This window comes from Dendrobates tinctorius, unplaced genomic scaffold, assembly GCF_039654945.1.
Source record: "Dendrobates tinctorius isolate UK_male_01 unplaced genomic scaffold, ASM3965494v1 ptg000360l, whole genome shotgun sequence".
In the NCBI taxonomy this organism is placed as follows: domain Eukaryota; kingdom Metazoa; phylum Chordata; class Amphibia; order Anura; family Dendrobatidae; genus Dendrobates; species Dendrobates tinctorius.
Genome location: NW_027362026.1, coordinates 2,916,875 through 2,932,138, shown reverse-complemented (window position 1 = coordinate 2,932,138; position 15,264 = coordinate 2,916,875). Strand labels below are relative to the sequence as shown.

General features: G+C 41.1%; 1 protein-coding gene across 4 annotated transcripts in view; it reads left to right on the top strand.

Moving 5' to 3' along the window:
• The window catches only part of LOC141075519 (uncharacterized), a 63,559-nt gene extending 55,900 nt beyond the window's left edge, over window positions 1-7,659 (top strand). For all 4 annotated transcript variants that reach the window (XM_073562602.1, XM_073562599.1, XM_073562600.1 and 1 more), the window contains exons 6-7: window positions 6,697-6,905; window positions 7,346-7,659. In XM_073562602.1, coding sequence (XP_073418703.1) covers window positions 6,697-6,905; window positions 7,346-7,415 — 279 coding nt within the window. In that variant the 3' untranslated portion in view covers window positions 7,416-7,659. The remainder of the gene's footprint in view (window positions 1-6,696; window positions 6,906-7,345) is intronic.
• The last annotated feature ends 7,605 nt before the right edge of the window (window positions 7,660-15,264 follow it).

Genomic DNA, 15,264 nt, shown 5'->3' with positions numbered 1-15,264 from the left:
ATGTCTATATTTGTGGGGATAAGTGAGTTCATGTTTTTAGTTATTTTAATCCCAAGATAAGTAAAATCGTTTTCTGCCCAGCTCCATGAAATCACTTTCTTAATCTCAACTATCTGAGAAGCATCCAAATTAAAGTGTAATATTTGAGACTTGACCTCATTAATTTTGAAGTATGATAATTGAGAAAATAAGTCAAGTATGGTTTGGGTTTTAATAATGGATGCTGAAGGATTTGTCAGGGTTAGAACAACATCATCGGCAAATAAGCCAATTTTAAAGTCCCTACAGTTTGTTTGAATTCCCGAAATATTTTTTTCCTCTCTTATTGTCTGAGCCAAAGGCTCAATAGCCAGTGCAAACAACAAAGGAGAAAGGGGGCAACCTTGTCGTGTACCATTCGATATTAAAAAGGATGATGAAAGGTGATTATTTGAAAAAAAATTTGCAGAAGGACTCGAGTACAGAGCCATTATTGCAGAAAGACTCTGTGGGTTGAAGCCAAATTTTTGCAGAGTTAAATTTAGATATGTCCAATTTAAGCGGTCAAATGCTTTTTCCGCATCCAAAGAAGCAATAACGGAGGGGATTTTTTTAGAATTGATAATTTTCATTAGGTCAATAATCCTTCTTGTTCCATCCACAGATTGTCTACCCCTGACACAACCTATTTGATCATTGTTTATTAATTTAGGTAAGAAGTTATTGATTCTATTAGCAAGAATTTTTGAATCTAGTTTAATATCTGTGTTTATTAATGATATTGGCCTATAATTTGTTAGTTGGTCTGTATCTCCTTTGGATTTTGGGATCAAAATGATTGTAGCCTCCAGCATTTCTTTTGGGAATTTACCAGTCGAAGAAGCTGTGTTGAAAATTTTAGATAGGTGTGGCGCTAAAATTTCACTGAAGGACTTATAATACTTGTTAATAAAGCCGTCTGGTCCTGGAGATTTGAATGCTTTTAAATCTTTTATGTTTTCGATGATCTCTTCTGTTGAAAAAGGGGCTGTGAGGTCAGTCAGATTGTCAAGCGTAAGTTTCGGCAAGGTGAGTTTTGAGAGAAACGCATTAATTTCCAGTTCTTTTGGTTGAATTTGATGTGGGTTTTGGTTAAGATTATATAGCTCGGAGTAAAAGGATGCGAACGCATCCACAATGTCTTGTGGATGAGTTAGCAACTGTCCCTTAGGGGAAGAAATTTTAGCAATTCTATTGTGTATTCTTTGTCTTTTTAACCTATTCATCATGTATCTAGTTGGTTTATTTAAAGAGGCATAATGTTTAAATTTGGATGATTTGATTACTGAATCATAGAACGAAAAAATCAATGATCTCAATTCCTGTCTCAGATTTATAATTTCGGATTGGATTGTGGGTGAATGGGTGGAAGAATTAGTTCCGATTCTTTGAGTTTTATCATAGATTGCAATTCTTTTATCTTAGCTCTATTTTGCTTCTTTTCCTTTGGTGAAATTTGAATCAGAGCTCCTCTAATAACTGCCTTATGGGCATTCCAGAGAATGAATGGGTCAACTGTATCCAACTCATATTCTTGGAAATAATTCTTGATAGCCGAAATAATTGTGTTCTTATGAGTTGGGTTGTTAATAATGTTAGCATTACACTTCCATAAAAAATGTTTCTTAGAGGAAGGGCCGGAAATCAATTCACCAATAACAGGAGCTTGATCAGATACTGTTTTGGGCAATATAGATATTTGCTTAAATTTGGGCAGAGAAAAGACATTGGAAATCATCAGATCAATCCTGGAAGCTGATTGATGCACATCGGAAAAGTGGGTATATTCTATGGATGTAGTATTGAGGCATCTAAACACGTCATACAGCTCATTTTGGTTTAACCAGTTCTTTAGTGTTAAGGCTATATGTCTGTTTTTGGCTGAAGAGTCAAGGTGACCATCAGGTACTACATTAAAATCTCCCATCATTATTAGATCCCCTTTTTTAATTTCCAGTAGTTTTTTCATTAGTTTATTAAAAAATTTAATATGACCAATGTTCGGGACGTAAACATTTACAATCGTGAATAAATGACCGTTGATGTTACTAAAATATGGAAGTTTTTTCGTCCCTGTGTTCTTCCAGAAGCTCAAAGATGAGATTATGTCCAATCAATGTCATGACCCCCGCCTTTTTCCTATTCTTGATTCAAATATGTGTGGGAATTTTTTGTCTTCAAATTTTGGGTGGTCATTATTCTTAAATTTAGTTTCTTGGATACAAACGATATCTGGTTTGGATTTGCGCAATTCGTCTTTAACAGTAAATCTTTTCCCCGGACTGTTGAGGCCCCTCACATTATACGTCATAATTTTGATAGACATTTTTAAGTGGCGGTTGAGGGGTTGGAGATTACGTTAAAAAAATAAATAATCTATACCTAAATTTAGTATAGGCAGAACAATATGTTACTAGCTGATTATGGAAGCTTTACTCAAAAGTGGAACTATTAAAAAACTGAAAACAAATCTAATCTATAAAGCTCAAGTGTGTGTATGTATGTGTGTGTGTGTGTGTGTGTGTGTGTGTCCGGGATTGGCATCCGCACCGTCGCAGCTACAGCCACAAAATTTGGCACAGTCACACGTCTGGACCCCGAGAGCGTCCTAGGCTATGTTGTGAGGCGAAATTTTAACCCCGCGCGTTCCAATTCACCAAACAATTTTGCCCCTGTCTACATACTGGGGAAAAAGTGTGTGCGTGTCAAGCCCCGCCCCTCATTATGATGTCATAATGCCCCTATCTACATTCTGGTGAAACAGTGTGTGCGCGTCAAGCCCCGCCCCTCATTATGATGTCATAATGCCCCTATCTACATACTGGGGAAACAGTGTGTGCGCCTCAAGCCCGCCCCTCATTATGATGTCATAATGGTTGCCATGGCGGCGCTGATGTCATAGGTTGCATGCCCCGCCGCTCATTATGATGTCATAATGGTTGACTATGGGATGGAGGATGGGTATATGGGCACTGGACTATGGGATGGAGGATATGTATGACGGGTATATGGGCACGGGACTATGGGATGGCGGATATGTATGATGGGTATATAGGCATGGGACTATGGGATGGAGAATATGTATGACGGGTATATGGGCACGGGACTATGAGATGAAGGATGTGTGATGGGTATATGGGCACTCGACTGTGGGATGGCGAATATGTATGATGGGTATATGGGCATGGGACTATGGGATGGAGGATGTGTGATGGGTATATGGGCATGCGACTATGGGATGGAGGATAATTATAATTTGCTATAACTAACCACAGTTAGTTACTATGCCCAGGCAGCGCCAGGCTCTTCAGCTAGTCTAATATATAAAGCTCAAGTGTGTGTGTGTGTATGTATGTATGTATGTGTGTGTATGTATGTGTGTGTGTGTGTGTCCGGGATAGGCATCCGCACCGTCGCAGCTACAGCCACAAAATTTGGCACAGTCACACGTCTGGACCCCGAGAGCGTCCTAGGCAATGTGAGGCGAAATTTTAACCCCACGCGTTCCAATTCACCAAACAATTTTGCCCCTATCTACATACTGGGGAAACAGTGTGTGTGTTTGTGTGTGTGTGTCAAGCCCCGCCCCTCATTATAATGTCATAATGGCTGCCATGGCGACGCTGATGTCATCATAGGTTGCATGCCCCGCCGCTCATTATGATGTCATAATGGTTGACTATGGGATGGAGGATGTGTGATGGGTATATGGGCACTGGACTATGGGATGGAGGATATGTATGACGGGTATATGGGCACGGGACTATGGGATGGAGGATGTGTGATGGGTATATGGGCACTGGACTATGGGATGGAGGATATGTATGATGGGTATATGGGCATGGGACTATGGGATGGAGGATGTGTGATGGGTATATGGGCATGGGATGGAGGATGTATGATGGGTATATGGGCATGGGACTATGGGATGGAGGATATGTATCATGGGTATATGGGCACGGGCCTATGGGATGGAGGATGTGTGATGGGTATATGGGCACGGGACTATGGGATGGAGGATATGTATGATGGGTATATGGGCACGGGCCTATGGGATGGTGGATATGTATAATGGGTATATGGGCACGGGACTATGGGATGGAGGATAATTATAATTTGTTATAACTAACCACAGTTAGTTACTATGCCCGGGCAGCACGGGGCTCTTCAGCTAGTCAATTTAAACAAATACAGTGTATGAGTAAATAATAATTATTTTAAGCATTTAAACCACAAGAATTTTTGTAAATATCTTGTCCTCTCCGAAGAATCCTTCCTGTGGATTCTTCTCTAATCGGGGGAAAGTTCGTGAATGAGCTCAAAATTTGAGGCATCCTCTGAAGTAGAATAGTAATAATCAGAGGGAAACAAAAATATTACCGGTTATAATATATGTAACACATAAAACCTTATAGATAGTATTTTAACTATATAAACATTTTTACTATAATATTGTACTTTTAATCCAGCAAGGCTTTAAAACAGTACCCTTGAGACCTCATGAAAAACTTTCAGAATGTAGTTTAGATTAATAAAGTTTTAGGTATTATTTTCCGGGTTCGGGGTACCAAAGGAGTCTGAAACTGAGTTAGCCTATGTGATTGAAGTTAGAAATTTTTCCCCTTCATCAGGGGTATTAAGAGGAACTGTTTTGCCCCTGTATTGCACCAGAAGCTTCAAAGGGAATCCCCATTTATATAGGATTCCCATGTCTCTCAAGGGGGCCGTAATCTTTTTAAAAGCCCTCCTGCCTTCCAGGGTCTCTTTAGACAGGTCAGCAAACAGTTTAAGATTATCAAAAGGCTCCGGAATTTTTTTTCTCCATTTTGAAGTAGTTCTGTATCTACTCTTTGACATGAAAAAAGTGAATCCTAAGAATCGTATCTCTTGGAAGGTCAGCAGCGATACCAGAAGGTTTAGGCAATCTGTGGAATCTGTCTATTGTGAGTTCTTGATCAGAGAGGGATGTGATTATTTTCTTAAATAAGGATTGGGCATAATCAAGAAGCTTATCGGGAGGAACGTTTTCGGGAATACCTCGGATTTTAATATTGTTGCGTCTATTTCGGTCCTCCAGATCTGCCATTTTAATTCTCAAGCGGTCAATTTCTGACCTAAGTTCTCGGTTTTCGGTTGTATGTTTATTTACAATTTTTTCTAGCCCTATAATCCTTTCCTCTTGTTTTTCCAATTTTTTAGTAAATGACTCCATTGTCTTTTGGATATAATGAGTCTGCTTTTCAAAATTAGTCTGCATTTCTTCCCTTATTTGCCTAGTTAGTTTTTGCATCCATGCTTCCATGGTGCTAGTAAATTGGGATGTTACATCATCCGAGCATGATTGTGATGTTTTAAATCTACTTCACTCAGGGCTCGCGTTGGGAGAGGGGTCCTCTGAATCGGAGCCTGAGTAATCTGACGCGCCCTTACTTTTCCTTCCCCAATCGTCTGGATCATTCCTTTTCCTAGAAATGGTAGTATCCATTTCGTCGGTGATTAACTGCAATTGTTTTTTGGACACTTGTGAAGTGGTTTTGATTTGAGATTTACTCTGCTGGCTAGCTAGGTAAAGTTTAGGTTCTACCTTATCGCCAGGATTTTTTGATGGTGATCTTGACCTATCTGGGCTAGGAAGATTAACCGAATCTTCCGAGGGGTCACGAAATGATATATGTGGCTTGTTGGTCTTTTGGGTATTAGGTAAAGGAAGCTTTGAGGGGTTATTTTTAGAGTTACTACGACTCATTTTAACAAATCAGAAATCGAAAAACCCCAATAGTGGGCCCAGATCAAAAGATTGGTTATGAGAATCACTACACAAGTAGTCCCAAGTCAACAGACTGGATGTAAGAATCTCCACAAAAGTAGTCCCAATTTAAAAACTGGATAATAGATTTTCCACTGATAGTGGTCCCAGATCAAAAGATTGGAATAAGACTCACCACCAAATTTGGTCCCAAGTCAATAGACTGGATAACAAAAAAAAAACTACACAAATGTGGCCCCAAACGAGAAGAATGGAAAAAAGAATAACAAGATGTCACAACCCTGTACCTGCTAAAAGCAGTCCGGTCCGCTGGGCGGGGCTTATTCACCTGCTCCCCCCTCCCTGTCTTGCTCTACACAAGAAGAAATGCGTAGAGCAAGACAGGGAGGGGGGGAGCAGGTGAATAAGCCCCGCCCAGCGGACCGGACAGCGGCAGTTTACATACATCTGAACCGATATAAACAAGGTATTTATGCATGAAAGGTGTGGGGTCAGGGGGAAGCAAAAGTACTAAGAGAATCCTTATGTGACACACAATTGAATGATGTCATTATAGGATATCTCAAAAAAGGGGTGACAGATTCCCTTTAAAGACCTGTCTCCAGGTAAAAAATAGTCAGTTCTTGCTCTTATTTAATCCCGATGCTCATTGAGTGTTCCAATTTCTTGTTCGTTTGTTTTTAAATTTGCCATACGATTCTAGAGATGCGGAATCTTGCAAATTTGTCTGATCTTTACTAAGGAGGCATGAATTACAGAATTCCCTGGTAACATGTGAGCCCCCATCTCCTTGGTGAAGGCCATAAAAATTAGCAATAACTAAAAAGATCCATATCCATAAGCAACAAAGGATATGCGTTAAACTAAAGAATAACCTGTCTAACCCATCTTTATTTATGTATTTAACTAAGGCTGGAGATCCTCATCCAGGATGCCAGTATAAAGGTGGAAAGTTTGAAGCCTACCTGCCAGATAATCGGGAGGGGAAGAAGCTCCTTTCACTGCTTCAGAAAGCCCTGGATGAAGGCCTCATTTTTCACATCAAGACATTTGAAGCAGGAGAAAAAGTCGTGTGGTACAAAATTCCTCATAAAACCTCCCCAGATGGAGGGAAGCAAAAGTATGTATGTTCTGTGATATTGCTAATCCTTTATCATCTGGAGGAGGGAAGCTTGTAGTTTTTATCAATCAGTTTTAGGCCATCATAAGTGGAGGTCCATAGTTACTTGGTGGGAGTTCCAAGTTCGTGATGTATGCTAAACAGTCATCTCTGCTGTATGGTTGCCTATGACATACATGCTGGTGCACCATGTATCCTATCCTGTGACTTTTGCCTGTACTGTAGCTCTGACATAGTAGAAAATTACCTATTTTGCATGATGTTGGGAATGATTTAGGCTTGGACTACATGATAACGTGTTGCATTGTGATTTCACATCTAATGGCTTCCTATGGTGTTTACATAATCTCATGACACGTTGCCATATAGAGTTAAGCGTAACGGGTCTGAAGTTTGTTGAATTGAATGTGCTCATTCCAATCTACAATCTCTCTTTCCAGGAATGGATACCCAGATTTGACATATATCAAGTCTACTGTAGCAATTCTGAAGGAAAATGGCATTGAGTAGGACAACGCAGAATGGAGTATTGCTACTGTCAGCACCGCCCTTTACTTCATATCCACACCAACCTCCAGCTCAGTAACTGAGACGTTATCACCAATTTTATACTTTGGCTATAATGACATAAGTGGAGTAAATTACTAGAATTTACTAGAAGATTTGTTTCCTGTTTTACTATACTATGTTTTACAAAGCAAATGCATTACTTATAATTTCTTGTATATACGTTACATTAAATATTAACATTCTATTTTCTTATTTAAAGGGGTGTTCTAAAAAATCACAGATTGTTAGAGTGGACCACCGATAGCCAGAGAATCATTTCCTTTCCACAGTAGTTAATGATGAAATTTAGGCACTTTCACATGTACATTTCTATACCCTCTGATTTCAATGCATTAGAACTGCTTATGCACAACTTGTTAACCTGTCATTATGAAATTGCAGTGTAATCTGCAAGCACCATGTGACAGAGCAGGAGAAGTGGAGTAGATTAATATATAGCTTTGTGACAAAAAGATTCATTATAACCTGTGCATTAATCATTTTAAACCTCTGCTCTTTTTGGCATTTTGGGTTCATTCGGCGGAATATTAATTTCTCTTTAGCAGTGGGCACAGTTGTTAGCTGTAGCAGCCAGCTCCTGCTTCCTGAGACCCGCTGCTCTTCCACTCCCCCATCTCTACATCCACAGCAGGTAAAAAGGTACGCATTATAGTCCAAAAAATACAGTATATAGCAATCCTCAGCCCCCTGCTATATAACAAGATGCTTGCTTGACTAGTTCATGATGACCGATTCGCTGTAAAGCGTGTGTGCCAATTTATCTTTTCTGTATCAAAAATTGATGGTTATCAGACATCCAACTAAATTGAATTAGTGACTTGTTTGAATACATTAAATACATTACAGTCATCAGTAAAGGGAGAACCACTTGTATGTTTCATGCATCTTACAGATTGATGTCACAATGCCTTTTTTTTTAGAATATGAGGTTGCTCCTTAAAGGGAATGTATAATCAGAAAGTGACCTATTATTCAAATCAGGTTTTTAATGTTACACGTATTTTTATAAACCTGTTGACTTTTTCATATCAAGAAATTATATATAAAAGTTTAGTAATCTTCAAATTTTTCCAGTGATCACTGAGACTTTTTAGACACTTCCTGCCCTGTCAAGGTCTACAGGAGGCTCTTTATGAGAGGCAGGATTACAATGACTGATAAAACCAGCTCCTCACTTCACAATAATATTTGTACACGTTTTAGTTCAAAAGATCAGGACAATTTGCTCATTGCTGCTAATGTACATGTGGATGTCCTAAACGTCAGTTTAAAAAAAAAAAACATTGTCGAAAATGTCAAAATAATTTTTTTTCATAAAGATTGATATTGGTAGGGCTTGCCTGCAGGAAAAAAAAATAAGCACAAAAACCTGATTTAAACAAAATTGTTTTTTTTCTACTAACATTACCTTTAACAGATTACTGGTACACTCTCCTTGCCCAAGGTTAGGTCTGACGAGCAACTGTACACATTTTAAAGTGCTTTAAACAAATCTCAAAGAAATGGAGTGGTGCTTAAAACCCAGTAGACAAAGTACCTTGATAAAGGCCAGGTAGAGGCACAAAATTTGCAACTAAAGTGTTGTCTTCTACAGTGATGATTTTAAAGGGAATTTTCCAATGAACAATGTACATTTTAACCCCTTAATGACCGTCAATACGTCTTTTAACTGACCTGAGATATAAGAGAATATCATCCTCCTACAGGTGACCATCCAGCATCTGTCAGCTGTGCACTATAGCTGACAACTTGCTGCATCAGCCACGATCAGTGTTGTCACCATCCATATCTGTTTAACCCCTTAAATGCTGATGTCAATAGTGACTATATCGTAAATGTTTTAAAGAGTGTGGCTTCTCCCTCTTTATCCCATTTAGCACTCTGAGATCATGATTGTGTGCTCCTGATGTTTGCCATGGCAATTCATGAGTAAATAGTGTCCTTAGAGTCTGCCGGCTACACTGACCTGTTCAAAAGTCAGCAACATTTAGGTGGTAAAAATCAACTTTTTCATTCCTATCATGCCATTTTGTATTAATTCCTGAAAAGCACCTGAAGGGTTAATAAACTACCGTATTTATCGGACTATAAGACGCACCGGACCATAAGACGCACCCCAAATTTTGGGGTGGAAAATAGGGGAAAAAAAATAATGTGTCAAATGGGGGTCCGTCTTAGGCTATGTGCAAACGTATGCAGAAATTTCTGCTTAAAGACCGGACTCCCTTCCTAGAAAACGCGCATTTTTTTCTCGCGCATTTTTTATGCGTTTTTTTTCCGTGTTTCCAGACCCATAGAAAATAGCTAGAAACGCGGAATTTTCCGCAAAATTAATGAGCACGCTGCGTTTTTTACCGCAAAGCGGTTTTTTCGCAGTAAAAAAAAACACATCAATATGCACCAAAAGTGCAAAATGCATAGAAATGAATGGGAAGCTTATTTTAAGCGTTTTGAGCTGATTTTTTGGCAAATCCGCAAAAAAAATTGCTACGTGTGAACAAAGCCTTACAATCCGAATTCAGCTTATCAGCGAAGGGATCAGCACAGGTAGAGGAATGGTCACAGGGGTCGTTCGGTGGTCCATGCTGGTGCGGTGGTGGTGCTATGTGTTGCAGGGGTGCTCCGTGGGGTGGCTGTGCTCCGTGGGGTGGCTGTGTCCGTGGGGTGGCTGTGCTCTGGTCACAATATACTTACAAATCTTGTGGCGGCGGTCCCGTGGCGGTGGTCCCAATGCAGCCTCCCTGTGCTCTGTGGTGCGGTGGTGTCAGAGCTCTGTAGTGTGGCTGCAGCGGGGCTCTGTGCTGCGTGGGGTGCTCCGCCGGCATTTCGTTAAAGCCCGAAAGCCCCCCGCAGCTCCGTTGCTGCGACGCGGAGGCCTCCGGACAGATGGCCGCCAGGGGCCTCCGGAAAGATGGCCGCTGCTCAGTTTCAGATCTCTGCAACGAGATCTTGTCCCGAGATTTGAATTTGAGTATGCGCCGCTCCCAACAGCCATCTTTCTGAAGACCACCACGTTGCAGCAACAGAGCTGCGGGGGGCTTTCGGGCTTAAACGAAATTTTTGGGGAAAAAAGTGCGTCTTTTGGTCCGAAAAATACGGTACCTGACAGCAGTTTTCAATAAGTCAAGGGGTGCTGTTTTTAAAATGCTATCACTTTTGGGATTTTTCCAATATATACGACCCCCAAAGTCACTTCAAACCTGGAGAGGTCCCTAGAAAAAATTATTTTGTAAATTTCCATGAAAAAATGAAAAATTACTGCTACAGGTTTCAACCTCCTAAAATGCTAACAAAATAAAAACATTTTTCAAATGGTGCTGATGTAAAGCAGACATGTGGGAAATGTTATTTATTAAAGTTTTGCTATGGCTATCTGAATTAAAGGGATAATCACTCAAAGTTTGAAAATTGCTAATTTTTTTACATTTTCGTCAAATTTCTGATATTTTTATAAATAAGTACAAAACATGTGAACCTAAATTTACCATGATCATAAAGTATAATGTGTCACGAAAAAACAATCTCAAAATCACTGGATTTTGTCAAAGCGTTCCAGAGTTATTACCACATAAAGTGACACTGGTCAGATTTTTAAAATTTGGCTCTGTCACGAAGGGGTTAACCAACAGCTCTTGGAATAAAAATTAGTTCCACAAGTTGGATGTGTTAAAAAAGAATGTTCATGTGGTGAGATAATCTTATAAATGTGCACTGTGTAATGGCTGTGTCTGACCATGCTGGAACATATCTTTTGGGCAGGTGAAGAAGCAAAAAAAAAAAGTATACAGACAGGACAGCACAGGATTCTGATTCTTTCTGTAAGGTAAAACTTATTTAAAAACGGGCAGGCAGAGTGCAAATAGGGTTTAAACCAGTTAAAAACAGATAAAGACTGTGGAATACTGGTAATGTTGCACTTGCTACAATCTTTAAGCATATACCAGCTGCTGCAGGCCTCTGTCAACAGACCAGAGAAATGCGATGCAGATTCAAAGCGGTTTTCCTTGCGCTGCTGTCAGATGGAGTTTAGGAAACGATTTTTATTAAATGGTTATAAAGTCTATGCGTTTCGAAGTTATCCAACTTCTTCCTCAGGACATAACCATAAGGCTATGTGCACACGGTGCGGATCCTCCCGCGGATTTTACTGCGATTTTCCACTGCGGTTTTCCACCTGCTGTTTTGTAGAATGGAGCAGGTGGAAAACTGCAGCAAAACCGCACAAAAGTAGTGACATGCTGCTTTTTTTATTCCGCGCTGAAAAATCCGCAGCATGTGCACAGCGGGTTTTTTTTTTACATAGCCAATAATGGTACTGTACATCACCTGCAGTTCTGCTGCGGATCCGCAGGGCCAAATCCGCTGCGGATCCGCAGCAGAATCCGCACCGTGTGCACAGAGCCTTAAGAATCAGCTGTGATCCCCTGCTGTAATCTCTGTATAGTCTCTTTTGCTTCTCTGCCAGATGTGGCATCATCAGACCACGTTCCTGTACAGTCAGACACAGCCATTACACAGTACACAACAGGGGCTCATTTATAAGATTCTCAGCACAGGAACATATTTTTTTTCTAAAATGCATCAAATTGTGGAATTCCACGATCTGTTGATTAAAGTGGACATTGTAGGATAACCCATTTAATTACACATATTAGTCATATTTATGGCAAAATCTGCCGTTGATCTTCTCAAAACACATGGATTACTTACCGGTAATGTGTTTTTTTTTTTGTAACCCATGATGGCACCACGAGAGAGGGGATCCACTCTTTAAGGACAGGAAACTTTCAAGATAAAAAAGGCGGCTCCTCTCTCCACATTAGTTGGTGAAACAGAGCACGAGAGGAACTTCCAGGTTAGTGTACACACACATATATAGATTTATATCCCTATTCATTCTTAACTTCCACCGTCACCAAAAGGGTGAATAAAAACAAAGGACCACCGATCAGAAAATGATTAGTTCAGTAAAAGCGAGTGAATATAAGGTATAAGGGTGCCATCATGGGTTAAGAAAAAACACATTACTGGTAAGTAATATACATGATTTTCAGTGACCCAGACGGCACCAGAATTACTCGTACCTTAAGGAGGGACCACAGTCTGTAGAATTTTTCTCCCAAATGTGAGATCAGAGGAAGCAGACAGATCCAGTCTATAGTGCTTATAATAGGTGGATAGAGTGGACCATGTGACTGCCTTAGGCTATGTGCACACGTTGCGGATTCCACTGCGGGTTTTTCCGCGCGGAAACGCAGGTAAAGTGACCTGCGGTTTGGTCTGCGGTTTTGCCCTGCGGTTTCACACCTCTACTATGTTAAGGTGTGAAACCGCTGCGGAAACTGCCCAAACAAAAACGCAGCGTGAGCACAGCGTTTTTGAAAACCCATAGGCTTTCATTGTACTGTACCATGTCAGCGGAACTGCTGCGTTTCCGCAGGGCCAAAACCGCTGCGGAAACGCAGCAGAATCCGCAACGTGTGCACAGATCTCTGTAAGAGATCTGGTCGATGGAGACTTCCACCTCTGTCCACCTTTGTCCAGGATGCTGCCATGGCTGTTGTGGAATGGGCCTTAATACCTTCTGGAATGGCCATACCTGCACTAATAGCTTGTCTGACCCATTTAGCTAAGGTCCTCTTGGACACCTTAAGACCCCTAGAATGATACAAAAAAGGGCCCTTTGTTTCCTCCATGGTTCTTTGACCGCTAAATCCTGAAGTAAACATCTCCTAACATCTAAGGTATGTAATTTTTTTTTACTTAGGGTTCCTAAGGTTAGAACAAAATGATGGTAATATAATCTCCTGTGACCTATGGAAATTTTTAACTACTTTAGGGAGATATCCTGGGTCTACCCTCAAAACTACCCTATCCTCAAGAACCTAAAGGTACTGTCACACTTAGCGATGTACCAGCGATCCCGACCAGCGATATGACGCGGTCAGGATCGCTGGTACATCGCTAAGTGGTCGCTAGTGAGCTGCCACACAGGCAGATCTCACCAGCGACATCGCTGGGGACGGGGATCGCTACTTACCTGTCACACCAGGCGATCCTGCGTCCTCCCGCCCGGCTCCACGCGTCGCTCGTCCTCACAGCAGGAAGCGCCACAGGAAGCTGACGACGAGAAACAGTCCTGAACGTTCTCGCGCGATCAGCGATAATCAGCAGGGGAGCCGGTCGTAGGTAAGTATCAGACACAGAGATATCGCTAGCAATATCGCTATAACGTCACTAGTTATAGCGATATTGCTAGCGATATCTCTTAGTGTGACATGCCCTTAAGTGAACGAGGGATCTGCTAACGACGCTTGGATGTCACTTATTCTGTGGACCGATATTAGGGCTACTAGCAGGGATGTTTTTAGTGAAACTATCCTGTCTGAGGCAGAATGCTAGGGTCCAAAGGGGCTTTCTGTCAATGCTGTTAAGACTATATTCAAGTCCCAGGGAGAGGCTCAACAGGAAGTGATTGATCTAGCTCTGCTACAGGCCTTGATAAACCTAGCGACCCACTTATTACGCGCTAGGTTATAACTGTCCAAGAAATCAAAACCTTTCGGTTTGCACCAATCCATTTGGCTCCAGGGGTCCTTTCAGTGTAGCCACTGTCTTTCCTGCGCAAATAAAAGCATATAAAGCAAAAGCACAAGACAAACTAATAAAAGTCTAAAAGCAACAAGTTCTCTCTTCATATTTTTGGAGTGTGCCGGGGTTAGATCTTTTGTATTTTCCTGTGCAAATGTCCTGCGATGCTCCACATCTGACTCTTCAGATGGCTCCAAACATTTCCAGATTAGGCAACATATATCATGTACTACTACTAACATAATATACTATGCCACATGCAGTTGCTTCTTGAGGGTCCAAGATATGACATCAAGGGAGCTCTGTGTACGGGTGCGGGAGCACATTCGGGACATCTGCGCGACCAAGACAATAGCTGACCCCTCTGACCTAAAAACAATCTCTGCCACTTATAAGACTTACCATAATTGTGATGTAAGATCACTTATGGTTAGGGGCATTGATAGTATACATATGGGAATCAGAGTGGGTAATAACAAAAATCTTTTAGCCCAACGTTAAACACATTGGATTGAGACTCCATACCATGACTCCTAAGGGTCTAAATAAGACACAGTAGTTTTGCCTCTTATAGAACAATATTTCTATCCCTTCCCTGCTCCCTTTTCCTTTCCCTCCCTACCCCCTAACCTATTCCAGATTTTTATTATATTATTTTATTATTTCTCACCATTGTTTTATTTCTAGGTTATCACTATTTACAGCCATGACCGTCCTCTGGTGCCACCATTGACCTTTTAAGTCTCTCCACCTGCTGTGGTCCTGTCTGGTCTCCATGCTGCTTCCCCCGAATGGTGATTGGAATACCTCTACCATATCCCTTTATTAGTGGGGTTATACTTAATGCTGTTTGATTTTTGTTCACCCAAGTATTTGTGTCTTTTTTTTTAACCCCCTGGCAGGGCATATATTTTGTCCATAAACCACTTGGTACTTTTGATAGAATTGCTTTTAATTGTTTTTACATCCTATTATGGCAGTGTGCGCACAGGGAAGGACTTGACTCGCACGCAGTCTGGCGTCTACATGCCTCCTACGCATGCCTGGGAATCACGACTTGATCATTCCCCCGCACATGCGTGCTGACGTTTGACGGCCATGATCACATGTACCGGACTCGGCAGGTGCTGTGCGCACGCGTCATTGAAGCCATTTTATTGGTCCTTTCAGACCACCTCACCGTTCACCTGACTGGCCA